Source organism: Argiope bruennichi, chromosome 1 (assembly GCF_947563725.1).
Source record: "Argiope bruennichi chromosome 1, qqArgBrue1.1, whole genome shotgun sequence".
In the NCBI taxonomy this organism is placed as follows: Eukaryota; Metazoa; Arthropoda; class Arachnida; order Araneae; family Araneidae; genus Argiope; species Argiope bruennichi.
In genome coordinates this window covers 87,840,165-87,867,943 of record NC_079151.1, presented here as the reverse complement: position 1 = coordinate 87,867,943, position 27,779 = coordinate 87,840,165, and the positions used below count along the sequence as shown (strand labels likewise).

General features: G+C 24.6%; 2 protein-coding genes across 2 annotated transcripts; one reads left to right on the top strand and one right to left on the bottom strand.

Moving 5' to 3' along the window:
* The first annotated feature begins 947 nt into the window (after nt 1-947).
* LOC129975813 (alpha-ketoglutarate-dependent dioxygenase alkB homolog 6-like) lies at nt 948-13,627 on the top strand. The gene is made up of 6 exons (XM_056089042.1): nt 948-1,225; nt 5,070-5,199; nt 5,777-5,823; nt 8,324-8,428; nt 12,939-13,049; nt 13,345-13,627. The coding sequence occupies exons 1-6, from the start codon at nt 1,196-1,198 to the stop codon at nt 13,606-13,608; spliced, it is 687 nt and encodes a 228-aa protein (XP_055945017.1). The 5' UTR covers nt 948-1,195; the 3' UTR covers nt 13,609-13,627.
* Nucleotides 13,628-15,752: 2,125 nt separating this feature from the next.
* LOC129975822 (uncharacterized) lies at nt 15,753-25,336 on the bottom strand. The gene is made up of 4 exons (XM_056089054.1): nt 25,072-25,336; nt 22,417-22,507; nt 17,961-18,079; nt 15,753-15,992 (listed from the first exon to the last, which is right to left on the bottom strand). The coding sequence occupies exons 1-4, from the start codon at nt 25,217-25,219 to the stop codon at nt 15,862-15,864; spliced, it is 489 nt and encodes a 162-aa protein (XP_055945029.1). The 5' UTR covers nt 25,220-25,336; the 3' UTR covers nt 15,753-15,861.
* Between the last annotated feature and the right edge of the window lie 2,443 nt (nt 25,337-27,779).

Genomic DNA, 27,779 nt, shown 5'->3' with positions numbered 1-27,779 from the left:
AAATTAAAGTTTTTACACTTCAGTTTATCAAAATTTGTTGCTTAATACTATTTATGTGAAGATTAAATTAAAATCAATAAAAAAATACTTTGATTGCGTAAAATTTATTTAGAAGATTTAATCTGGATCTGATTGAAAGTAAATTATTTAAATAATAAGTTAAATAAACCTCAATGCAAGTATGAAAGCGGCATCCACCTTGGAAGAATTTCAGTACGTTGTTGGGAGTCATGTAGTTTCATTGGATTCATATGGCTTACAACAGCTATCTTAATGAAAATACCATTTAAGCATTTTAAAACATGATATAGACCATATTTTTTCTTTTTTTAATTCATTGCATTTCTTCATTATTATTTTGATTTTTTTTTGTTAGCACTTCTACAGGCGAAAAAAGATATAAGCCTTTTCAATTTTGTTGTACTGAAGTTGTATATAAGCCTTTTCAATTTTGTTGTTTTCTGAAGTATTATTGTACTATGGAAAACTGCAAATCATTCTTTAATGCTTTTTCAAGTAAGATTTTTCGGTCATAAGAACGGAAATAATGTCTTTTCGTTCACGTTCACATGTGAGCTGAAAGTGCATCACATAAATATTTCTTTAACCAATGAGAGCACAGAATTCATGCTAGCTATGTTGCTATGCCTAATCATTTTATATGTACAAACTGTTTGCAGACGCTATTCTGCAACGGAAAAAAAAAGTTGCCAGATGTTCTAGTGCATTGTCGCCGTTCAAAATGGACCAGTAATTTTCTAGAAAATGGTGTTCAGTTCATAGGTGTTTTAATGCAACAATAATGCAATATGAATAAAAATTATTAAGATTTTTTTTTCTTATCTTTCATAATAATTTAGATTGGTAACTTTTTTTTGCATGAGAAATAATTCTACTACTTTTAAAAAAAAAACATAAAATATGATTTGTTGAAAAAAAAAAAAAAAAAAATACAAGAACGTTGAACGAAAACTGCATTTACAATTTGTTTCGATTTGTTTACTCATTTCAGCGGCTACTTGTCTTGTGCAGTATTAATAGCTTTCGTAACTACTTATCCCATTCTGTTTACATCCTTGTCTTGGGCTAATAATGTTTATTTCCACCTAAATACTTGCGTACACATTCATATATTTGTATATTATTTTATTGTCAATATGAATGAAATATCTTCGTGAAGAATTCTGAGTTTACAATGGAATGGACCAATTTTAAAGTATTGAAAGTAAGGTTAAAAAATTAAATCTAATCGTATTAATTATAAATTTAGAAAATGTGTTCCTGATCAAAGCGGCAAACTTTAAAGTTAAATTTTCCTCACCTTCTCAGAGTTTTATAAAATGTTACTCGGGTATATTATTTATACAGACTTAGGAAAATATGAAATTTCATTGGGATATTTCGGTATGGATTTGAATTACTAGTATATAAGATTCTATAGATTTATCCAAAAATTGACATTGAGAATGTTGGAATTATTTTAGGAGCTTTCTTAATAGAGATAGGAAGATGGGAAACTTGTCATTTTATAGCATTCATTATGCTCTTTCTTGCGGTATCTAACATACAATAGGTAAATATAAATACAATTTACAAAAATATGTCAAAATCTGAATAAAATTTTTCATATTTAAAAAAAAATATATTTTAAAATTTATCCCTGAAATACTAAATATTGTTGTAAATCACCTGGCAAAATAAAAATTTGATATGATGATGGGTTAGTTATTTAAAAAAAATTACAAATATAAATTGTTTTTTAAAAATTAAATTCCATGTTTTCAGTTGAATAACACTAAAAAATTAATATTTACACATTCATTAAAATTAATATATATGCTAAACTGAAGTAAGGATTCCACAATGAAAAATAAAACAAATCATATAAACTTATAATCTGCTGATAATGCTCATTAGCTAATACTTTAAAAATTTGAATTTGAAGTTAAAAAATGCTAATTTTTTAACTTTACTTTTATAAAGATTTATAATATTAATAAAACATTAATGATTAAAAATTTTGCCCCATATAATTGTGCTCTGTGAAAAGAGAGTGATACTTTTCAGCCACAGGTTATAGGAAAAAAGGCCTTGGCAATGAAATAAAGAATTCATTAAAGAAACTAGCAGCTCATGTTTGTTTATTAAGGCTATATGAAAATCAAATTCAAACCCCAATATCTTTTTGAATGAGCAGTTTGAAAATATAATTAAAGTAAACTGTTTCTCCAACTCAGAAGAAATATACTGAATCAGAATTTTTTGTTGTTGTAAAGTCTTATTGATCAAACACTTACTTCATATATAACACAGCTGTACTATATGTTTATTCCCATTATTTCATCAAAATTATTGATGAAATATTTTACAGATGATTTGCTGAGGAAAGACTCTACTAAGGAAAATCATATTACTTTAATAATAGATAATATATCATGGCTATCTATGATAGAAACTGATGACAGATATTGCAGAAAAAATGAAAAATTTGATGAAGTAAAAATTACTTTTCTTTCTGAGCTGTTATCACTATTCTCATATCTTAGAAACTCACTTTTTCTATGGATGTCTGATAGATAAATTCCTATGATCCCGAATGGAATAAGTTCTAATTAAATTAATGTTTGCCAAACAAATGTGGCTTTTCCAAATTTCAGCTGATAAGTATATCCTATTATTTATTAAAAATTTTTACTTTGGACTAAGTAGTAGTTTGTTTAGTAATCTTTCTTCAAGTTTATGTTCATATTTACTTTCTAGGAAGTGTAAAAATTAGCACTTGCATTATTCAGCTAAATACAGGGTATTACTGAATAAACAACTTTTGATTAAATGTTTAAAAACAGATTAATCTCTCAACATCTGAAATTAATATTTTGTAAGATGATTTACTGCAATATTACATATTTATGGAATTAATTTTAAAATATATCTTTAAAAAATGTTAGTTAAAATTTTTATTTAGAATAACAATTTTTTATATTAATGTTTTTTTTATTTGTAGAAGTTATATAAAATACTGTATATTACAGGAAGAATTATAAAAAGTGATATGCAATATATAAAATTACATCATTCCGAGCTCTTCAGCTCAATTAGGTGAGCTCTTAGAGTAATTCTGTTGATGATTTGTATAAAATTTTGAAAATTTACTTAGCTGTAATTCAATTAGAACTAAAGATTACAAGAGAACTGAGAATATGAACAGCATTAGCCTTTTCTAAATACCACCTATTTTTGCTGGAACAGAGAGGTAAAGAAACTCTCATCAATGTCATAAAAAAAAGAAAGAATCTGATTTTTGATCTTTTCATAGAAAAAAAAATCTCTCTTAGAAAAGGGAATAACTAAAACTGAATTGAAAGTGATTTGCTTGTTCAACAACTAGAGACTTTAAAAAAAGTATATTGCAAAAAACTGTTTTTTAGAAAATTGAACAATTAAAAAAAATCAGTTTAAATTTCAAAAAAAAAAAACTTATTTTATTTAGTTAGTAAAATTTACATGGTTATTATGTCTTAAACCTGTTTACTTATATTCTTAACCACCTTTTTTTTTAAATTTTTTTTTTAAGAAATTGAAAAGTTATGTGAATGCAAGACAATGTAAACTTTTTCATAAGAAACTTGCAGAAAAAAATAAATAACTTGGCCTCAATGTTTGTGAAAAATATTTAATTCATGAATTAATTATGAATTCATGAATTAATTTAAGTAATAAAAATAATTTATTCACTTGTAGTATTCTTTGTTTATAAAATTAGATTTTTTTTTTTGCTAACTTAGTGAATTTCATAATTACACATTTCTATAATCAAAGCTACTACATTGTTTTCCTCTGAAAATAAAAAATTGCATATTTTTTTATGATAAAATTTGGCTACTCAGCCTTTTAAACTATTCTGCAAAGACTGAAATTGTCAATGATCAAATGATATAAGATCAGGAGAATGTCTCATTTCAACTCTTACAGTTTTCTCAGTTCATTTTTCTCATTTCAACTCTTACAGTTTTTACTGTGTTTATTGTGCAACAAGTGGCATGGCATTGTCATGAAAAAAGATCTATTTGTTAGAGCTGGAATTTTTTTTTAAAGACTGCATAAAATCTAGTGGATTATTCACAGTGCTTATCTGATGTTATTGTTACTTCATGTTGGAATAGCTTGAAATGAATAATTTCACAATCAAACACATAATTTCAATTTTAAATCAATCCATATTAATTTGCATCCAAGCCTTTGCTGCAGGTTCTTCCCTTTCATCTGTTTTTTTCGTGTTCTTTGGTGCTGAACAATCTTATATAAAATCATTACTTGTTGCCATAAGATTTAAAAAAAAAATACTCCTTATTATAATGGCTAATAAAGGAAATGGCTAATATAAAGAGAGTGAAATGCAGTACCTGGATGCATTTCTAAACTCATTATCCAACTTTTATAGAATGGAAAAATATGGTCGAATTATCAACAATCAGCTTCTCCAAAACTTCCTCAGTTGTTATTCAAAAATTTTCTTCTACTAAAGTGCTCATAGTGCCATCATCATTGTCAGAAGGCTAGCCTGCTCTAGACCTCCCAATGTAAAATTACCATTCAAAATCTACCAAGCCATTTTTTTACAATCTGCAGAGCAGGAACATAGTTTAAATAAACAGAAAAATATTTTTCTGTGTTGTACCAACACTCATCCTTTCCAAAATTCATAAAGCATTATACATAAAAAAAGGATCATTTTCATTGCTTATTCCTAAAAAAAATTATTATTGAAATATCAAACTTTTTTTTTATCAATATAAGGTAGATCTATTTTATAATTATTTGGGGCAAAAAAGTATACTTTTATCTTTCGCGTGCAAGCAACACAGTCAAACAAAATTCTGATTCCTTATATATATTTCCTGATATATGCTCTGACATCATCTATGAAAACTAGACTCAAATCTTTTTAATAATCTGATATCAGCTTTTGTATTAGATTTTACTGAATCAGAAGATTAGGATCAAGAAAAATCTAAGCATGTTTTGGAAAAAGAAATTTATTATATTTTACTTTTCAAACTTTATTTCAGTTGCCTGATTCTGCTTATTATGTGCCGAACTTCATCACGCCAAGTGAAGAAAGCCAACTTTTAGAGAAGATATACAGCTCTCCTAAGCCAAAGTGGAAAACTCTATCCAACAGAAGATTGCAGAATTGGGGTAAATGATTTTTTTTTATTATGTTGCTATAAAGTAATATTTGTTTCATTTCATTATCTTATAATATTTACATGTTAAAATCATGATTTTATCTATATTATTTTGTGAATGGTAGTAAGAAGTTTAAGAAAATGGGGAATAAAAGTAAAAGATGCATAAAAAAAGAAATGACTCACATTTTTGGGCAATAATCAATCATAATAGTCAATACTTTATTCATATAACAATTATTAACTAACTATAATTGATATCTCTCATCTATTAATTAATAATATTATCATTACTGCATATTACTATATATTTTAATTTATAGCATTTAATTTTAGAATTTTTCATTCTTGTTGGAGTTAATAAAACAAGAAATTCTCTGCTTTTAAAATTATCTATGTCATAATATAATTATTAGGGTCCTTGAGATATAAAAAATGATTTATGAATGAATGATGGTTTTTATTTTTATAAGTGATTGTGTTTTTTCTACTTTTATGTTTATATTGTTCTTGTTTCTTTTCTATTTAAATATGATGTTTTTTAAACCTTTTTAAAAATAAAAAATAATTTTCTAAATATATTTTAGGTGGCCTTCCTCATCCAAAAGGAATGATCCAAGAAAAATTACCTGAAGTAAATTTTATGTCTTTAATATTATGTGGTTACTTGTATAAATAAGAAACATCTCATTGTTTATTTTGAATTTAAAATAAGTCTCTCTAAATAATTGACATTCTAAAGATGTATAATTTATAAAATATTTTCTGTATAACAAAGACTGAAGAATAATTTTTTATGGATATTTATTTGCCTTATTGATTTAAAGTAAAAGAATTCATTGAAAAACAGCGAAGAATGCTTATTCCATCAATTGAGCTTTGCAACCTTTTAATTAATATTAAAATTAAATTTCTCTTGATTTAGTTTATTGCAATCAATTTGATTTTGGACAGGAAATTATTATAGTTAGGTACAATTTCCACTAGAGAATCCAAAATCTAAGAATTGTAGCTGGTGCATCATTTCATAAATAATTCCAACATGCTCGATTGCTACAAATCCCAAGGGATCATAAAGCTTTAGATGAAATAAAAAAAATTTTTAAAGTATCATACAATTAATACTACTTTAAGATTGTAAAAAATATCCACTGTATTTAAGTTCTGTATTTTCATATGTTCAATTTCATAGTCTTTTATATAGTAAATAGTAATGAAAAAGCCCATTTAAAAGATTAAAATTATTTATGGTAGCATAAAACAAATTTTAAATGAATGAACAATATTTGCAATGAGTGAAAAATATTTCCAAATCATTGTGGATGTATAAATATACTTGTTATAGCATAGAATCAGTATATATATATAGAATCAGTATATCAGTATATCAGTATATAAAGGGACAGTATAGTATCAGTATATCAGTATATCATAGAATCAGTATATAAAGGGACTTATTTTAAGTATTGCTTATTAGACTCTGGTATATTTGCTCATTTTTACAATTACTTTTCTCATACTCATAGCATTATCTATTTTTCTTACATTATCTATCCACACTCATTACATGAGTAAAGGAACTAAATCGTTAGAGATAATAAGATATAAATGTGCATTTTGCAACATCACTCTGATGATTTTTACTTTCTCATATGTAAACTATTGAAGAAGTATTGTAATCGTCAAAAAATTTGAACTTGAGATTTTGACAAATCATCACTTTTCAAACCTTCCAGAATTCAAAAAGTATATTTTTTTAGCATTATATCTGTCTATGAACTCAAAAACACTTTGAGCTAGACAGAAAAAATTTAATAAATGGACTTAACAGCCAAATGTTTAGATGTCTTTCAAATTTTGAATTAGATCTATTTACAGGAAGTTTGGCTATCTAACTATCTGATTATAATGGAATTTAATAACTTCAGAATCTATAGAACTTAGTGGATAAGATTTAGTATGCAATTTTAGTATCTAATTTATAGATTCTTGTTAAATTTTGAGCACATTTTACTGAGGTATGGACCATCTGTCAATCTGTACTTTCACATGCATTTAAATATAGTAACTCTTAACTCATTTGTACTTTTACATGCATTTAAATATTATACTTCATAAATGCAGTGACTTAAATCAATGAAATTCAATTTGTGATTACAACTGCATTTCTGTGTCAAATTTTGGCTTTAATTGATCAGTAAAAAGGCTTCCAAAATCCATATTCCATAATCCATAAAGGCTTCCATATCCATTTAGAAAAGATGCTAGATTCCTGCCAAAGATCTATCTTCCATAACTATTGATCACCTATGCTATGCAAAACATGTGCAACTTCACTCAAGGTCCTGAATTTTATGCTAGGGGATTGAGATAAGACCTTAATTGAAGAATATGTGAGAAAGATTTGAAGAGACCATTCCTGCTGGTTTTTTAAAACTACCACATTATATGTGTATTATTATCAGATTCATCTTGATTAATTTGACAAAAAAAAAAAAAATGATGCATTCTCCTCAAGCCTAATAATCAAGATGGAATCATTTCCATTTTCTTTTTTATTCCATATGCTTTTTTTCATTAAAGAATTTTCTATTGTATTTTTATACTCTGTAATTTAACTCGTATATAAATTCAAGACACCAAAAATTTCTGTTTATTGTTGGAATCCACTGTACTCAATTGTATTTTTTGTTTGATTGCGAGATTAAAAATATATTTAATCATATCACAAATGAATGAAAATAAGAAAGATTCACATATATAATAATTTTTTTTATCTGAATTCTGTTTTTATGCTTAATTATATTTTATTAATTTATATTTCCTTAAAAAAATGAAAAAGTGGGAGGTGGCCTAGAAGATTAATTCATAAAATATTAATTTCCAAACCTAAAATAACTATCGGAAATGAATGGATGGAAGAAATGACAAATGTATGAAATGTTTAAACATACTAAGATATTAATTGCTAACATATGTCATAAAATAATAACAGTTTTAAATGAATATTTTTAATTAATATGTCAATGTTATTTAAATTATTTAAACTTTTATACATTCTTTATTGCATGTAAAAGAAAGTAATGATACATAAGAGATAAAATTTTCAAAATACTGTTTTCATTTTTTCATAGTGGCTCTTAAACTATGTAGACAAAGTAGGAACTCTAGGAATATTCCAGGAAAAGTTACCAAATCATGTCTTAATAAATGAATATTTGCCAGGACAAGGGATTATGGTATGTATACAATTTACAATATAATTTTCATATATGTAATAATTTCACAATTTATCTACATTCAAAAAATGCATTCTAATCAACCAAATACAGCTTCATTTTAACTTCTGAGTTTCACAGGCTTTTTATATTCTTGCAGTGACCTTTAACATATGCTCAAACCAAAAATCCCCTCAATATTTTATTCTAAAGCTATGTAAGTTCAAAAAATATTTTCTAACCTGCCCCTCCCCCCTGTTCTGCTTTCAGCTGTTCTCTTAAGATTGTGAATCTTATAAAAAAGTCTCAATAAAAATTGAAAGAATTAATAAATAAAATTTAGACTTCTTCCATGATGACATGAAGAATAAAAATAACTCCATAAATCAAACTAAACTAAGACCTGAACTAAAAAAACTATATAAATAAAAAATGGGATGTGTGTGTGTGAAACATCTTTGGTAAATCAGTTGTTTATTCCTTTAATTATTTTTATTTTTCATACTTTCAATGAAATAATCCAATGTTTAATTATTAAGATATCTTTGCCCAAGTATGATGATAGCACAGTGTAGTGTAACTGAATAGGGTGAAAGAAGCAGGAAAGAGAGGACCATGAGAAAGTATTTGGGACTTATATAGTTTTTGGGAAGAGTTTGTTCACACAGTATTTTGGAGTTTGAGTCATTAGAAAATTAATTTTAGAATGTAGCTATTTGAAATATTTTGTTTAGCGATATAAAAATTTCTTTCAAGTTCTTACCATGCATGTAATAAACACTGTTATAGTGATAAATGCTTTGCAGTTGCATCTAACTACGTTATTTAAAAACTTAATTAAAAAATATTATTGAAGGTCTTTACACTACCTTTATACTTGAAGGCCTTTATTTTAAACAAACAGATAAGAATGTCATATTAATATAATTTTAAAATATCATCTGTATAAGACTAAGCTAATTTGTTTAGCTTCAAATCAAGTGCATAATATATATATTTTTGCATTTTTAGTCAGATACTGACATACATGATGTGCTCTTCAATCACAAATAAGCAACTTTTAAGATCCTTAATTCCCTGTATTGTACTGTACACACGTTCATATTCTCTAAGATTTAACACATTTTCAGTTTTTTCAGAATTTGCTTACAAATTAATCTACCAGTTTACTTCAATTTTAATGCCATTTGTAGTGTATTTGAGAAAAAAAATTAAAATTCTATAATACATATTGTTACGAATTCTGTAAATTGGTGTAATTTGTCTTATGATAATGAATGTTATATATATCCCATTGTATTTCAATAGCAAGTCGCCAAATTGGCGAGATATTGGCTCATTGGCGATGTTTTAGGCAACTAATTTTTGTCGCCAAATTTGGCGACATTTCGCCAAGTTTGGCGACGGAAGTTGGAAACCTTGGCGACAGAGAGGATTTTCTAGAGGGATCCTGATTTCTTGAATTCTCTCCAAGGTTCTGGATTTTTCTAATATGACATAACTTCCTGTTCGTGACGTCACTTCCGGCAGAGAGCATATAAAAACAAGCACGAAAGATTAGGAGTTGTATTGGAGCCTTAGACAGCAAGCAAGCTGTAGGCTGGTGACTGAGCTATTGAATGCGCAGTCTTCGTTAAATAAATAGCTTTATTTATTTATTTTAAAAGGATTCTTCTTATTGAATTTACTCTAAGCACATCGCAGGAAATTCGTAACAATATAATAATAAATGAGTATAAAAAAAATTCTATTTCTTAACTCACTTATAGAAGTGTTTTTTTTAAATAAATTAATTAAATATTCTGTGTGAAAGTTGGTTGGAAACCTCCAGATATTATTGAACATTTCATTCGGGTTTGCATCGCCCTAAGGCTGGCTCTTGAGAAATTGAATAAAAATTAAAAGTTAAGGGGCAGTTAATGAATCTAAAAATGTATGTCCATACTTTTAGAAATAATAATTTAAATCTAATTTTAAATTAATCCTATCTATTTGTTGCTCAAAACTAAAAATGCTACAACTTACTCTACTGCTAGTGATGAACTATGTTATCTTTTTTCTTTAAATTACGTAAGGTAATAATTTGCACCTTTTTATGAAAAAAACTCCATAAAAAAATACACTGTGACACAATTGAATGCTGAACTTGAAATGTATAGTTATAAATAAATAATTCTGTGAAAAATATATTTATATTGTATATAATTAAAAAACATTTCTAATTGTAATTTCATTTGAAAAAAAATTAATTATTTTTATTTATGGCCATCATTTGAAAAAAAATAAATTCTACTAGCATTCCAAAATTTATAATTGATAATATGATTTTCTGTGCATTATTTTTACAACAAAAATCTGCAAGATAAGCATGATTGTATATAAATTGAAAAAGTACCCATAAAAATGTAAGTAATAAAAAAGAAATTTGCCAGAAATTGAATGAAGCAACACTTGTAACAGATTGCATTTGTATTTTATTACTATTTAATTCCATGCTACTTGAAATATATCAGTAGATTCGTTAAAAGAGGTTTATAAATATAAAAAAATGTTTATCCTCTGACTTCCATTTTGGCCCAGACTGTCACACGACAGCCTCTTGGCTGAAATACCGTATGTTAATTTCCTTACACTTTTTGAAGAGGACTGTAAAATGGTGCAGAACAATCTTATCTTTTAACATTGGTTGCTTATTCTCCCACTGTCATTGTTGAGTGATTCTTCAGTAAATTTCAGAGGAGAGATGCTCAATTTACATTAAGCTTTCTGCTTGTTAATTGCAAATCATTTTTCCTGAAAAGCCTGGATTTCAGAAGAGTCTGAGCTAAAAAAGAGATTATTGAAATATTGTTTGAAATTTAACAAATCAAGATAGTGAACTGAACACTTCAAATTCCTTCAACGTTGTAATTAGTTTACTTTGTTAGAAGTTGTGATAATATAAAGAAAAATATCAAGAATGATATTTTTAAAAAGTGAGTTTTTTTAAAAAAAACTGTAACAATATAAAGAGCTTTTTCAAAAGCTCATTATTTTCCTCTAGTACTTGAAACAATCTTAATGATAAATATGATGACAGATATTCATAATTTATAAAATTTTATTAATATAAATTTTTTTGAAAAATATGTTTGTACTTTTATAATTTATTTTTCAGAATTAAATTTTTTCCCTAATAGTATTCAGAATAATCTTCATTATAAATAGTGATTTAAATAGTCATGCTTTAAAAAATCCTATAGTTATTTGAAGTTTATTTTCAATTATAATTAAAAAAAATGTTATTAAAAGTTTCCATTTATTAGAAAATAAAGGGTTTGATTGCTATATTAATTAAAATTCTACATTTTTTGTAACATTTATATTTTGTGTTTAATAATAATTGCAGATTTGTATAAGACACTTGAAAGTAAAATACCAGGCTTTGTTTTTATTATTTTTAGCAATATATTTACAATATTTGTAAATAGTAAATATCAGCTAGCAAGAGAATAATTTTTTAAATTAAATATTCCTCTGTTCCCTCTTGTACTATTCTTTCATTTTATAATCTGAAATTTTTAGTAAATTTTGATAAATTTCTCTTTTGATTCTCTGGAAATATTTTATATACATATATTTTGGTTCTAGAATGTTATTCCTTTTTAAATATGCTAAATCTGGGCAGCTGTTGAAATGAATTTGTTTATTATTAAATAAATTAAAAAAATCTTAAATTTTATCAAGCACAACACATTGCTTACTTTAAAATATCTAGATTAAACTCTTAAAATAAAAAAAAAAAATAACCTTTTGATGATTAAATTTTTATGGCACAGCAATAATTTGAAAATGGTACTTGCATGCACATTAAAATTTAAAGTTATGTTTCAGCATTAAATTTCCTTTTTGATAAACAAGTTATCATGTACAATAGTGAAAATGAAACTTCTAATTAAATTATAAAATGTGATCTTAATTTGTATATGAACCCTTTACCATTCACAAGGGTTTGGATGTTAGAAACATAGCTGTACTAGAACCTTTCATGATGCAAATAAACACTGAAGCATTCCCTCCCCACACTTGCAAATTATTTTCATTTATATTTATTTTCGTTCTTGAATTTTTAACAAATTAGATTTCATTTACAAGAGAAGGATTTCAAAGGTTAAAGATTCCTGCTGTGAGGTAAAAAAGAATTTTGTGATATTGATATATACTTGAATCATTCATAACTCATCAATTCCTGACCATTTGATGGAAAGGACATAGGTACAAACTTCCTGTACTAAACAATAATGGGTGAAAAATGATACAACATTCCTGTATCTTTGGGCTTATTATGCAATAGAATGTTATTACCTTCCTACATGAATGGAACTAGAAAGTAAATTTCTTCACAAAAGAGTATTTTGTTATTGTATCTATGTATATGTGTTTAAAGTGAGTCAGTTATTTACACTGGTGACTTCCATTTGTAAAATAAGTAATTTATATAGAAAATTTAAAAAAAAAATTGTTTATATGAATATATATTTTTTTCTTTCAGCCTCATGAAGATGGGCCTCTCTTTTATCCAACTATAGCAACTATAAATCTTGGCTCACATACAGTTTTAGATTATTATGAAAAGCCTTGCAGTTCTGAAAATTCAGAATCGGTAAGTAATAAATATAAGACAAATATTGGTTTAATCCCTTTTATGATTAAAAAAACAAACAAACCTGAAAATATACTTTAGAATTTTTATTTCTGTATATTTACATACATGAGGATGTTCAATGATTCCTGGAATGTTTTATTCAGGATTTTTGCAAGATTTGGTTTTTGAAATTCATCAGTTTTCTTTTAAAATAATTAAGCTAATGTATAAAATGATTGTCGCAGCAATTATTTTAAAGATTTTAATTCCTTTTTGAAATTTATCAGTATCATTTTCCATTTTCCCTTCCTAGGAACACCAAATTGAAAACTGTCATTATGTTGGATCTCTTCTTCTGGAAAGATGCAGTTTGCTTCTTGTTAAGGATGATTTGTATACAAAGTATCTTCATGGAATAAAAGAAATTACAACAGATGTAATTGATGAAAACATTAAAAATTTAAGCATGTCTAATATTGAAAATGCAAATGAATTGAAAAGGCAGTCAAGAATATCACTAACCATAAGGCATGTGCCACACACTATTAAAGCAAATCGAATATTTGGAATAAAATAAAGAAAAATTTTGTAGTTTTCTTAATTTATTCTCTCTTCTAATTTATTAAGAGACCTTAATTACCCTCTGTCTCTCTCTCTATATATTTGTTTTTAAGTCAATCAAATAAGAGATCAAATCATGTAGGGGGTAGGAATGTTCTTACTATTATATAAAACCAAAAGTTTACATTATTTTTAAAAATTAAACACAGGGACAGCTTTAGAAAGTAAGGGACACATTTGGGAACAATGTTACTTAACTATCTGGTTTCTAGTAAATTTGTATAACAGGATCCCCCCCCTTCCCTTTTTACATTTTCAAATTTAGAGTGAATTAAAAAAAAATGCATACTTTAAACAGAAAAATACGATAAAAATTCCCTTGACTTCATTTTTTAATTAATTTATTTTTAGTGTAATCTGTCTATACAAGAATAAATTTTTAAAAATAATCTAAAAGATAAGTTAGCTATTAGCTCAATAGTTGATAGTGAAAAATTGCCAAATAGATTCTCAAAAATCTAATTTGTAAATTTAAATCAAAATGTTTCTTGGTTGTATTTTTTCCCTTCATATTAATCAGTGAAAGTAAATAACAAAAGATTTGAAAAATCATTAATATACATATATTTTAAGTTATTTTTTTAAAAACTTCATGAATTTCAACAGTATTCTAATTTCTTTCTTTTTGCATATTTGTTAAGATTTTTCATCATGATGGTGATTATGCTGAAAATCTAATAAATTAATGAACAAAAGAATAAATTTTTGAAATAATTTGCTGCTTTATTAAAAGTTTTAATAGTTAATTCAATATATTACAAAAGCTTTGATCATGTACTTTAATACAGAAATTTTAGATGATAAAAAATGAAACAAAGCTTAAATTCAAAAGATAAATTCATACATCTTTTTAGTTAATTTAAAAGGGGTGTCAGATTACCTATAAAAAATTTAAGTTATTAAAACTAATAACATTTCATGGAAACATTTTGGGGTTTTTGGCACAAGGGCCATTTTTGGCCATACTGCTTCATGGAAACAAAAAATGTTTTCAATATTGTGTTTTTTTTCCTCCAAATTTTAATTTTAATTTAGAAATTTTTTATTACTTTTTAAAATTGCAAAAAAAAAATTTCTTCTTTTTTTTCATTTTATATTTGCTATAGGAAAAAAAATTCTCTTATATTTTCCATCATTTTTTTGTATATTAGTTCTAATATTCATGCGAGTTTTTTTTTTCAGCTAATAAATGATAAGTGGTTAAAAAATGTGATCGCTTTCTGTTTCTTGTTTTAATAATTAATTGATAACTTTTAGCAAATTTGTAATTAGAATTAAAGCATTTTTTAAATATCTGTATTAAGTTGAAATAATATTTTTAAACTTCTATTTCTAACATTTGCTAATTAATTGTTTTTGCAATTAGAAGGTCAAAAATAGATGTTAATAAAATACATTAAGCAATGTTAACATTAGAAAACATATTTCATTCTTTTATATTTTAATTCATTTATAAAGATTGCCAATATGCAAATATTTATAAAGAACAGTTTATTGAACTTGTAAACAGAAAAAATTCAATGAAACAAATTTCAGGAAAAAATATAATTACAATAATAAAATGCTTACCTAAAAATGACTAGTAATGGTTCACATTATAAGGTGACTAGCATGAATAATAGATTTAAGTCATTTTCAATAAAAGAACAACAATTCTAAATGAACATTTCACAAAATAACAGATTTAATAAATGCATGGACAAAAGTAATAAGAAAAAATATTGGATGGATTTGCACAATTCAATAAGTTTTCTAGAAATCATTCATACATATTTAATTATAAGTAGTAAAAAATCACAATTTTTTTGACTTAGAATTTCAATATTCTTTCAAATACTTCAATACAAAAAAGAATACCTAAATTGGAAGTTAATTAAAAATATGTTAAAGCCTTGCATTCACAAAGTATAGGCTTTATCACTGATAATATTTATATACTACTTTTTTACAATTCTGAAAAAACAGATTAAGCAGTTCAGTGCAATGAAAAATTTGATATCAGTGTTTTGTGATTTTGTTTAAACACAAATATTGAAACAATGCTTGTACACATTATAATATTTATAGTATGTAAAAAGTAAATTTCAGAGAGGAGAACTATATCTGTTCAGAAAATTTTACTTTGTATTTTTAAGTTTCACTTCAAGCATTTATTTAGAGTTTGATAGAAGATAAACATACATTTTAAGATATCAGGGTGTTTTTTCAATCATTGTATCTTTCTGGAGATACTTTTGAAATGGAATTGCTTTCTCAGAACTTCATTTTCATCAATTTCTTCTTTTGTGCGATTACTGGGGTGATATTTAAGGCTGGCTAAAAGCCATAACAAAGTGAGTCCTGAAAAATAAAACACATATATATTAATAGTCTTCCATTAATATTTTTAAAAAAAAGGCACCATGCAGAATTTTTAAGTCATAATATTAATGTATTTAAGTTATAATCAAATTTCATGTGCATAACTTTGAACATTATTTTAAATATGTACCAATTTGTTCACTCCAATTAAGCATATAATGCATATATGGATACATTTATTTCATAGATATTTGCAAAATATCATTTTTATACTTATAATAAAGTTTATTTTGATATTTGAGATTGATAAATATTATTATACTTTCCAGTATGCAAATTTTAACATATTTAACATACAAACAAAAGTAACTTGATAATTTTTTATTTTAAATATTTCTATGTGTAGTGGGAAAAGAAGATATAAAATTAATTTAACACTATATACAATAACAAATTATAAGACATCTGCCCAAAATGATTACAAAATAGAAGAAAAAATTATGCAAAATATTTAATATATAAAATATCTATAAAAAGGATATTTAATAATAAAACACTTCATTAGATTCAATAAGAGTTATATCACCTTATCCATATATATTAATAGTAATGTGTTAAACTTCAAATGCTGGTATCTTTTAGATTGTATCATCTATATTGCTAAATTTATACTCAAATCCAATTTCAATAAAATTTATTCTCTCAACGTAAAAACAAATTAATAACATTTTTTAGGAAATGTATTATAATGAATAATTTTAATTCTACACAAATCTATTTCATACATTTTTTATATTTTTTCGTCCTCTTTCAAAGTAATACATTTGAAATGCGAACATTTTATGCTGAATTAATAATTTTCCTACCTCAGAATTATACATCAAGTAGATTTATAAATGCCAGATATAAGTTGTCATTAAAAATAAAAAAGAATAATAATCCAACTTTATGGATTACAAATTCTTCTTATAATGCAAATTTATATCATTTATCTACTTTATTGATAAATAGCCAGTAATAAATGTATACAAGTTATTCATAGCTGCTTGAATGAGTAGCCATATAATTGTTCTGTTTACCATGCTGCTGTTATGCCATTATATCATTTGGTGTTTTGTCAATTACATATGATTTCTTTTTGAATTTTTAATTAACAGTAATAAAAAATAAAAGATATTTCAAATAAATTACTGCATGATATATTAACTTTTTAAAGCACTGTGGTTTATTTCTTGAACCACTTATACCAAAGCACTTAATGCATGGTGGTTCAATTTTTAAACTATTTAATTAATAAAGCATATTTTTAAGGGCAAAGAAAGTTATTTTAAAGTTTAAAAATATACCGTCTCCATTAAGTGGTTTAAAGAGACTTTGATATAAGTGGTTTAGATAAAGAAACCACCGTACTTGTAACAATTTAAAAAATAAACAATGAACAGTTTCATTGAATTCAGTAGCTTAAAGAAGCCACACATTATGTTATAATGTTTTGCTAGATTTTATATCTAAATAAAAAGGTAAGTAGATTTAAATTATTTTGAATTATACATTAAAAATGCAGGGAAATTTTTTTCTTCTTTCTTAGTTGAAATGAAAGCTAAATTACTGCTGTAGAAATGACTTTGCCAGACTTTTAGAAAAAGTCTAAAATCTTAAATAAAAATTCTAGCATCATTAATTTGTTCTCATTCAATTTATCAGAAACATTCCACACAGAGACAGCACTTCCTGTCTTTAATACTATCTTTTCAAAATCAAATTCTTTAAAAAAATATTTAAATTTCTGAGAGTATTATTAGGAGATTTAATAAAAACGACACTATTTTCTTTAAATAAAAGCATTCACACTGAAAATTTACAATTATCCATTCCATTTATTTTTAAAATCAATTTTTAGCAGTTGCATTAAAAAAAACTACATAATTGATTTTTCTTTACCTGAAACAGATTATAGGTTTTTCTTTTATATGCTAAACATTACTGAAATATGTAAATAAAACATACCACTTAATACACATGGATATATCGTTGGGCCATGAACGGAGAGGGTCTTGTATAAATAACCCTCAATACCAAAAAAACATAGGTAAAGAACAATGACACACACAGACAAACAGAGAATCCTGTAAAAAATATAAATTATTTTTAATGTACTGATTTATATAGTACATATGTCAAGGTTCTATTACTGTTATGACTACAAATTAATTATAGCATAATATAAATTATTATATTATCTATTAGTGACATATTTTAAAAGTATTTGAAAACTCTTTAAAGGTTAAAAATATACTATGTTAAATATATTATGTATAGTTCTGACCATAAAATAGTGGTTTTTATTGACTTATACAATTTTCTTTGCTTTGATTCATAACATATATGCTGATTCTACTTCCAAATTTATTTATAATTGCAATAATATAAACATAATTTTTAAAAGTCATCATAAAGCTATAAAATATTTGTATATTAACTATATTCTAATGATTAATTGCCAAAGATGACATGTTAGTCAAATGACTTTTCTTGTCAATGACATGAGTTAAACAAAGCCAGGCATATTGATTAGTAAACAATTGCCAATTATTATCTTCTGCCAAAATCAGGACACGAATAGTATAACCGGATATTGCTCTTGCAGCCCCCCAAAATCAGTTTATATTCATGATTAAAATAAAATATGAATCATTTACAAAAGTTTTGGAATAAATATATATAACTAAAATTACAAGCACATTTGCTTGTAATGTTGTAATTTGTTTCTCCAAATGGACAAACTTTTCCATTCTTGAAGTTTAGTCCAAAGAAAGTTACTTATATACATTCATTCATTCATTTTTTAAAAATATATTCAGATTCCAAACTTTCCCTTACATATCAAACAACTTATGTAAAAAAATTTCAATGTAATGGATCATTTTGAAGGAAAAATTTAGTAACTGTTAATATTATATGCACTAAAACTCTCTGTATAAACAAAAAATCTAAACTATAAACAAAGAAATAATCTGAGCAGCAAAAATGCAAAAGACAGTTTCTTAACTAATCTTAAGCAATTTATACAAATTTTTAATTATATAATGTATAAAAATAATACTACTATCTTTTTTTTATTTTCCTTTCAATTTTTTTTTATAAAGGAGTGCATCAAATTTTGGAAAATTTGGCCATGCATCTTTTAATGTATATTTATACAATATTTCTTAATTGAAAATCATTTAGGTTCTAATATTTCATTTTACATCCTTGTTTTTTTAACAAATTTATTTACAGGTATGGAAAAATTTCATAATGTTACCAGTGTAAACAATTATAATTGATGAAAATAAACATTGCCATACAGTAAGAAACATTAAGAAAGAGTGAGTTCCTTTCAACAATATTCTTGGAATTTGTATGAAAGTTTTTACACCAGTATAGTTGATTATTAATTTTCATATTCTATATAAGATAATTTAATTTTGTATATTTCAATGCAATTTAAAATAAACAATAGATTTCTTGATTTTTTAAAAAATATGACTACTAATTTAAGATAAGAAAAAAAATAATATGGATAGACAACTGAAATTGGACAGAAAAAGTAATTAGAAGAATAGGAAATAACTGATGAATAACCAGTTGATGTGAAAGTTCAACTGTTTGGTTGCATTTCTTTAGTACTACAATACATATTTTTTGTTATAACACAATATTTGTGATCTAATTAAATGATATATAATCAATTCTACATTTTTTGTATATATATAAAAAAATCCTTATTCAGCATTTAAATAGTTAAGATGAGCAAGAAAAAACACATTACACTTCTTCTAAATGAAAAGATACATAAGTAGTTGAAATTAAATGCTGAGCCTTAAACAGAGATATTTTCTTGAAAGGTGCAACCTTTAATTTAACTACTGAATGCAGTACTTTGATATTAGGTTAATTTATGGAGATAAAAATATAATTAGAAGCTTAATTTAACTATTATAAATTATCCTGGAGAAAATATTTCATAAGTGCAAATTACTGATTTCGCAAAATAATTTACTGAAAAGAACCATTATATTTTCATGAATTATATCAATATGCAGTCTCATTCTCGGCATAATTGAATTTAAGTAATATGCTCTTTCGCTCTTATTCATATTATTTTATACGTTATTTTAATGGAAGCACAAACTTGCAGAATCAATATTTGTAATGAGTAGTGCAAATGCCATATTGAAAGAAATATCAGATGAAAGTAAATGGATAAGTAATGGAAGTATATGGATAAGTACCACAACTTATCCAAATGCTACAACTGTTCAGGCAAATGAACTTTTGCTGCATAAAGTTTGTTTTATAATAGCTTTGCTTAATAAAATTTATAATTATTTCCATTATCATTCTGCAACTTATGTAGCTCTGCAAATGCTGAGAATTAATGAATTATAATCACGACAAAGTTGCATGCAATTGTTATTACTAATTCAACAAGCAGGAGACTAAGTTAATAAAATTCAAAGATTTATAGTTATGAAAAATTGTATTTCCCAATGGTTATGTGAAATGGAGCATTATGTAAGTAAAAATTATTCTCAGCTCAAAAAATTATGGACACAATTATGAGGATTGATTTTCATCACAATTGCTATTCTAAACAATATACTATGAATTTTCCTGGTATATTACGGAGGGGGGGGATGAAGATGGGAGATTAGAAGCAAGTAATTTTTATTTCAAGATACATTTAAGGCCTTTTTTCCCCTTACAGTAAGTTATAGAAGCAAGTAATTTTTATTTCCAGATACTTTTCAGGCTTTTTTCCCCCCCTTACAGTTAATCTTCTAGCATATTGATATTACAAAATGCTAACATTCTATTAAACATAAAGCAGAGAGAGAGAGAGATTTTAGAACAATTTGTGATGCATGTATAAAATTTGCATACAGCAATCGAGAAAAAAGTAACAATTTCTTAAAAAAAACTTTTGGAATCAAATTATTGGCAAGAAACTGTCAAATTCTTATATTTATTGATGATGTTTTCATATAGTGCCAAAATAAACAAATATATACCAATGTGTTTTGTCTCTAAAAATTTTTTATTAAAATAATTTAAGATAATCTCAGGAGAATGAATCGTAAATCCTTATGGCAATTAATATGCCAAATCCAGCTTTAGTACTATAGTATAATACATAAAATTGCTTAGAGTAATAGAAATTATACTATCATGACAAAAAAATAAAACAAATCACAATTATTGTAAATTGTCAAAAATCAAAACGTCCATTATTTGACTAGCTAATAATATCAGAAATAATAAAAAATTAATGCAATACAGTATATTATATTATAATGCAATATAATAATGTAGTGCAATATATTTAGTGCAACAACATATCTAAGCAAGAGGAAAGTTTAAAATTTTGGGAAAATAAATCTACACATCTTTGCTTATTAATTGAAATGAAGTATTTTTTATAAAAAGAATTGCATTATAAAATAAAATATTTAATAGTCTTAGATTCCATAATAACTTTTTCCATTAGGTTTTAAGCATATTTTTTTACAAATCGAAATTTTCTATCTTCTAACATTTCAGTTTTACACAATATATGTATATAAAAAATAAGTTAATTCTTTTAACACAAAAGGAAAATTAACTTCCAATAACATATCAAACATATATATTATATCAATATATATTTTATTAACTTTTAAAACATATATTTGTACAAATTAGTTACAAAACATTATGCAATCATTATACAATAATTCTATTCAAATTCCTAATGAAATTACCATATAAAAATTGTAAAGAGTTAAAATTTTCAGTTCTTGTAATTTTAATAGATTCCGATGCAAGGGTTTTTATGGTAAATAGGACTTGTAAGGAAATTCATATACTTGAAATTAAAATTCCTGTCTTAAAGCATGTGAGGAGTGCAAATTATTCTTAGTTTCATTAATAATTATTAATAGCTTAGAAAGAGAAGAGTTAACAATCAGTTCTGAAAGGAAGATAAGTTGCTAGTGTGATCATAAACAAATAATGATTGATTCTCAAAGTGGCTACAAAAATTTTTGTTCCTCCTTTTGCATGTTTAGTTTCAAGATAGCCGATGTGTATATATAATTTGGATAAGCATAAAATATGGTTGTTCACAATAAAAGTCATTTTTTTATAGACCAAAATAAATAATTGTAAATTTAAGGGAAGTACTTCATCGAAGTGAGATTATTCCATTTTTCTGTTTGATCATTCAAATTAAAGTTAGAATATAGACAATTTTTTTTTTTTTTGATATTACTGAAATTAATACATGGAAAAGTTATCTTGGTTCTTTCTTTTCTTTTTCTCTTTGTTATTTGAAAATGTATACTATATTTTTCAAATTATACCAAATTCTACACTGAAAGATTTTTTTTTAAAGAATTGAATATAAAAGGATATCTATTTTACAATTATAGTTTATACTTACTTCTTCTCTTCAATAAAAAAGAAGCAACTAGCTAAAATAATTCCATTGATGAAAGACCAATATCCATACATGCGCTCCAATATTGGTCCTTCTAAAGAACAAAAGAAAAGAAATTACATTTTCAATTTTGTTTTTATCATGACAGTATCTGAAGGAAAATATCTTGACAGACACAATTTTAATACCAATTTGTATTCTTTTCAGGAAATGTAATAACATATAAATGCATGCTTAATATTCTGTATTAATGTAATTATATGATATAAATACAATACAATTTGTAGAAACTAAAATAATGACAAAAAATAAACTTATGTTTAAAAATAAATAGGAAAAAATTATTAGAGGACAATTTATTAAGATATCTAAAATACAGGCTACATTATAAATTAGATTTGTATTTTAATAAAAGAAATTTATATTTATTTTCTTTAAAAAAAAGCAAAATGCACAAATTATTGCATGTTATTAATTGCTAATAAATGAGATAGCAGTATTCAGAAATATTCCATCAGTGCACTTAGACCTTATAATATATATCAGTAAGTGACTACTAGTTTTTCTTAAATGAAAATTGCAAATGATAATTTAAATACAATATTGAATTTTTTAAACCTTTTTTTATCACCCTCTCCCTCCAATCATTCATTGTTGTCCTGACAAAAAAGGTGCAAATAACCTAACCTAACTTATTTAATCATCTAATTAGATGAGACAGTCTATTTATTACCTTTTCAAACCATATAAGAATGCAAAGAAACTCTTAAATATGTAAGTATGACCAGGCATTTCTGCAGATTTTTTTAAACTAATTTTTAATTTATACTTAACTGCACAGTAAATATGAAAAAAATTCTATTACTCAAGGCACAATATACATGTATGAAAACACACTATATCTGAAGTGTTTAACAAGACAATATTTGAAAAAAAAAAAAAAATCTATAAAAAAATCATAGAAAGTGCAGAAAATTCCCACATAAAGCAAGAATTTCTTTTTCATAAGTGCTGAAGAAATTTACTTGTGTAAATCAATTCCTAGTAATGATAATCAATAGTATTAGAAGAATTTTTTACAGAATAAAATGGGAATTTTTAATAAAAGTTGCAAATTTTTTATTTGAATTGAATATAATATAAAACAAATGTTGATCTTCCCAAACAAAATGCAAAGTATTTAGATAAAAAATATCATTGAAAAGTGTAATAATCATATAAAAATGAACATTTTAAAATGCAATGTATATCACGAAAATAAACAAACAAACAAAAAATCACACACCAAGAAAACAGTATAATTTAAAAGATAAAAGGGGGAATAGATGAAAATAAAGTATATTTATCAAAGAAATAAATAATATTATTTTTGAAATTTGTAAAAATAAGTCCGTAGTTTCAATAAGGATCACTACAAGCAAAATTTTATTAATTATTTAGACAGTAAATAAAAATGTTTAAAGCTATAATCTGATATTATTCTAATTTAAAATCTATTGAGCTTTCTTTATATTTAAATCAATCGAAATTTACTTTAAAATATTCTGCTGGGGAGAATCATATCTACATCACTTTTAAAAAGCTGCAGTATGCAAAGTTTTTTAAAAATAGAAATATATATAATTAAGATTTCTAGCTAATTTATGAAAATATGACACTAAAAAAATGTATAGAGGTTTACAGATTTAATTATTAGCAAAACTGATTGACTTGTAAAAGAGTGAATAAACTACATTAATCATATGCAATAAGCTCAATACAATTTTGAATTGAACAATGAATTATACAATTTTGAATTAAGAAAAAAGCAAATAAATATCCTATAGCACAAAAGTACATTCTATTCCTCCTTTACATAGAATAGTTATTTCCAACTGATTAAAGATTACAGAATTGTTAATACTTTCAATTTTATCTACTAACTTGGCTTTTAATTAACTATATTTTACCTTAAAATATTTATTTTTTGAGAGTTCATTTCAAAAATCATCAATCCCAATAATAAAATTGTCACTTAAAAACTTGAATATGCAAAAAACAACTTAATACTTAATATTAAAAATGAAATACCATGTTACTTATACAAACATTTTTTAGTAGGTTTTAAGAATAAACATTAAATGCATAAAAAATTCAGTAGTTTCTATTTTCAGACTGGGATTTGATTCTTTAAAATAAATATTGTAAAAGAAATCTTAACATTTTTCATCAAAAACTATTTACAGTACACCTATGAATTCTTTCAAGTTTGTTGCGACCAGCATACAGAGATTTTATCACATATTTAATTAAATATAAATGCCTCTATCTGATTGAAAAACTGAAATGTGTGTAATATGTTATAAGACTTTAATAAACTGAAAATATCTGTTTAATCTAAAATGGAGCACAAAACTTATAAACTCTGATTATATGCAAATAACATAAAAAACGTAATTAAGGATACTGAGATAGAGACAATTATTTTGTATCGAAATTGATTTCAATAATAAACAGAAATTTCAATGATTAAATGATAATCAATAATAAAACTTCATATTATCCAGTGTCTCATGCTTGTATAAACTGCTTCAATATATATTTATAATTATCTGAAATTCCCACTCCCCCTCCAATTATATATGGAATCGCTTGCAATTATTTGAACAGTATTAGTACCATTTGACTTCCATGGTTCGGAATCAATACCAAAAACTTTTGAGCGAACAAAATTATCTTCAGTGAAGCACCTAAATGCTGCTCCAAAATTTGTGAATGCAATAAATGCAACCCAGCATCTTAAAGTTACTGTCATCCAATGCGACATATTTCTAAAAATTATTTTTTAAATAAGAAATTTTGAAATCTCTAAGTCATTTTTGAAAACCGGTGGCAGACAAAACATTTATCAAATCAACACTGAAATCAACTGAAACAAAATACAAGTAAATCCTGTTGCCATCTAGAAAAATCTGAATAACAATACCGGTACCTTTGTATATTTGTGTGATGCTTAGGAGAGCTTCGAAACAATTATTGCTATCAGTAGTAAGTGTTATATATGGATTCGAATATATTACTATTTATTCACTTACAATTTATTGGAAAAGAAAGAAAGAAAACAAATTGTAGTTTTACAAAAGTCATGAAAATCAGAATCTCATTACATGCAACTATTTATGTTAATATAATATACAAAACAGCTATATATTGTCAACAATTAGCTATAGAGTCAATCAAAGGTTGTGATTGATTAATCGGATGCATAATTTTATGTGTGATAAAATCGACTGAATGAGAAATTTAAATCGGATTAAATAAAAATATGTTATGCGCATTTAGATTCCTGAATGACCTAATTTTTAACGGATATCCTTCAAAATCTGTTTACATTTTTTTTTTTTTTTTCATTTTAATATGAAGTTTTTCTTACAAAATGTACATATCTGAAAATTTAAGAAGAAACTAAAAAAAAAAAACCAAAAAAAAAAAAAAAAAACCAGAAGCAAAGAAAATTAACAAATTTTTGCTTATAGAATGCGATCTCCACTTTACAGGATTACTTTCTTATTTTTTTCCTCCTTCTTTTGTTCCTACCAGTGATTTATAGATAGATTTACAACGACGTTAAGCTGGTTGAGGAAGGTACAATAATCAGAAATCTTGAATTTGCTCCAATGGAAACGATAGGAAAAAAAGTATCCAAATCTTACGATTGTGAGATAATTCGGATGTCTCGTTTTCTATATATTAATATTTTTTAAGTATTTTTTTCATATTAGAATTATTACATATTATAAAATTTATAACACAAAAAAATATATACAACAAAAATTATAGTCTTTATATAATGACGAAAATTAGTAATCCATTATTTAAATAATTGATTCTTTTTAAATAATACTTTCTTTTTTGTTATGGTTAGGCAGACTTTGTTACTAGAGAGAAAAAACTCATGAGAAAACGAGTTCCGGTTTATAATGAAGAATCCTATCTATACAAAGCGTTTCCCAAGTATAGAAGGAACTTAAATAAATATATTGAATTGCTGTTTGATAAGAAAGAAGAAATTAAATAAGTCACAAATAAAAAAAAAGATTAGTAGGAATGAAAAGCAATATCATTAAAGGGGAAATTTTAATTGAAATTGTTTGTGTTTGAGAGAACACTTTATTAAAAAATGTAAGGAGTATTTATTTAAAAAAAATATTCACCTGCATCGTTCTTTCAATTATTTATTATTTATTTATTATTTTTTCGTTATTCAATTATTTAATTATTTCAATTATTATTTCTTTCAATTATTTAAGGATCTTTCCATAAATAAGGTAAAATTATAATTTTATCAGAAAAAGAGGTTTTTAATATTTAAATGATTATTGGTTGATCTGATAGCAATTATTATTAACTTACATTATAAAATAAATTTCTACTAAACTTAGGATTCATAACATTTATATATATATATTAGATTTAAACATAGCTCCCAAGCAATGCTCGTGTGAAAAAAGATTTTGAAACACATATATATGTATATATTTTACATAAATAGCATCTCAATCAATTTATTTTTAAAATTAAATTTTTATTTAGTTACTAATATTTAAAATGAAAAAAAAAATTGCACTAAACATCAACATATGAATATAAATTTCTAAAATCATAGATTGCTTAATAAGAGAACTTATTAAGAAATACATATGTTGGTACTCCAAATTTAAGACATTCTTGGGTAAATATTTTTTTTTAATTAATTAAAAATTAAAGGATTATAAAAATATCTTTTCCACTGATACTAATATTAAAAAGCAATTAATATTATGCAGTTAATTAAGTTTTTAAAATACATTTTTTCTTCTATTTTTGAAGAAGAATTTGTTTAATATCCATATGATTTACATCACTGTTATTAGTAAATTAACATACGGCATTTGGGTTTTTTTTTTCAATACAAATTCATATTAGAATTTTCCCCTAGATGGCACCTCAAAACAATTTTCACATATTTAGTATTCACATATTTATTGATATTATTTTTAAAATATATGAGAAATAATATTTTTAAAATCTTTGAGTTAATAAAAAAAATTCATCACATGAATAGTATATGGAGTTCAAAATTAATTCTTATATTTAAAGATTGTTATTTTACTAAACCTCAAACAATATAAAATGACTGAAAAAATGAAATAGTAATTTAAATAACAATATTTATTTGATATATAAAATATACATGAATACATAAATTATAATATAATTAAATTATACACAGAATAAAATAAAAATGAATATAAGCATTATAATACATTTAAATTATACCTAGAATAAATTAAAAATGCATATATACATTATAATACAATTAAATTTAAAAATTGTCGATTTTTTAA

Bases quoted from the DNA above. Each gene is read 5' to 3' on its own strand.
- LOC129975813 (XM_056089042.1), top strand. From the start codon at position 1,196: ATGGAATGGACCAATTTTAAAGTATTGAAA. The intron at 1,226-5,069 runs GTAAGGTTAAAA...ACTTTATTTCAG, and splicing joins CCAATTTTAAAGTATTGAAA to TTGCCTGATTCTGCTTATTA. The intron at 5,824-8,323 runs GTAAATTTTATG...ATTTTTTCATAG, and splicing joins TCCAAGAAAAATTACCTGAA to TGGCTCTTAAACTATGTAGA.
- LOC129975822 (XM_056089054.1), bottom strand. From the start codon at position 25,219: ATGTCGCATTGGATGACAGTAACTTTAAGATGCTGGGTTGCATTTATT. The intron at 18,080-22,416 runs GTAAGTATAAAC...TATTTTTTACAG, and splicing joins TTTTTTATTGAAGAGAAGAA to GATTCTCTGTTTGTCTGTGT. The intron at 15,993-17,960 runs GTATGTTTTATT...TTTATTTTTCAG, and splicing joins ATATCCATGTGTATTAAGTG to GACTCACTTTGTTATGGCTT.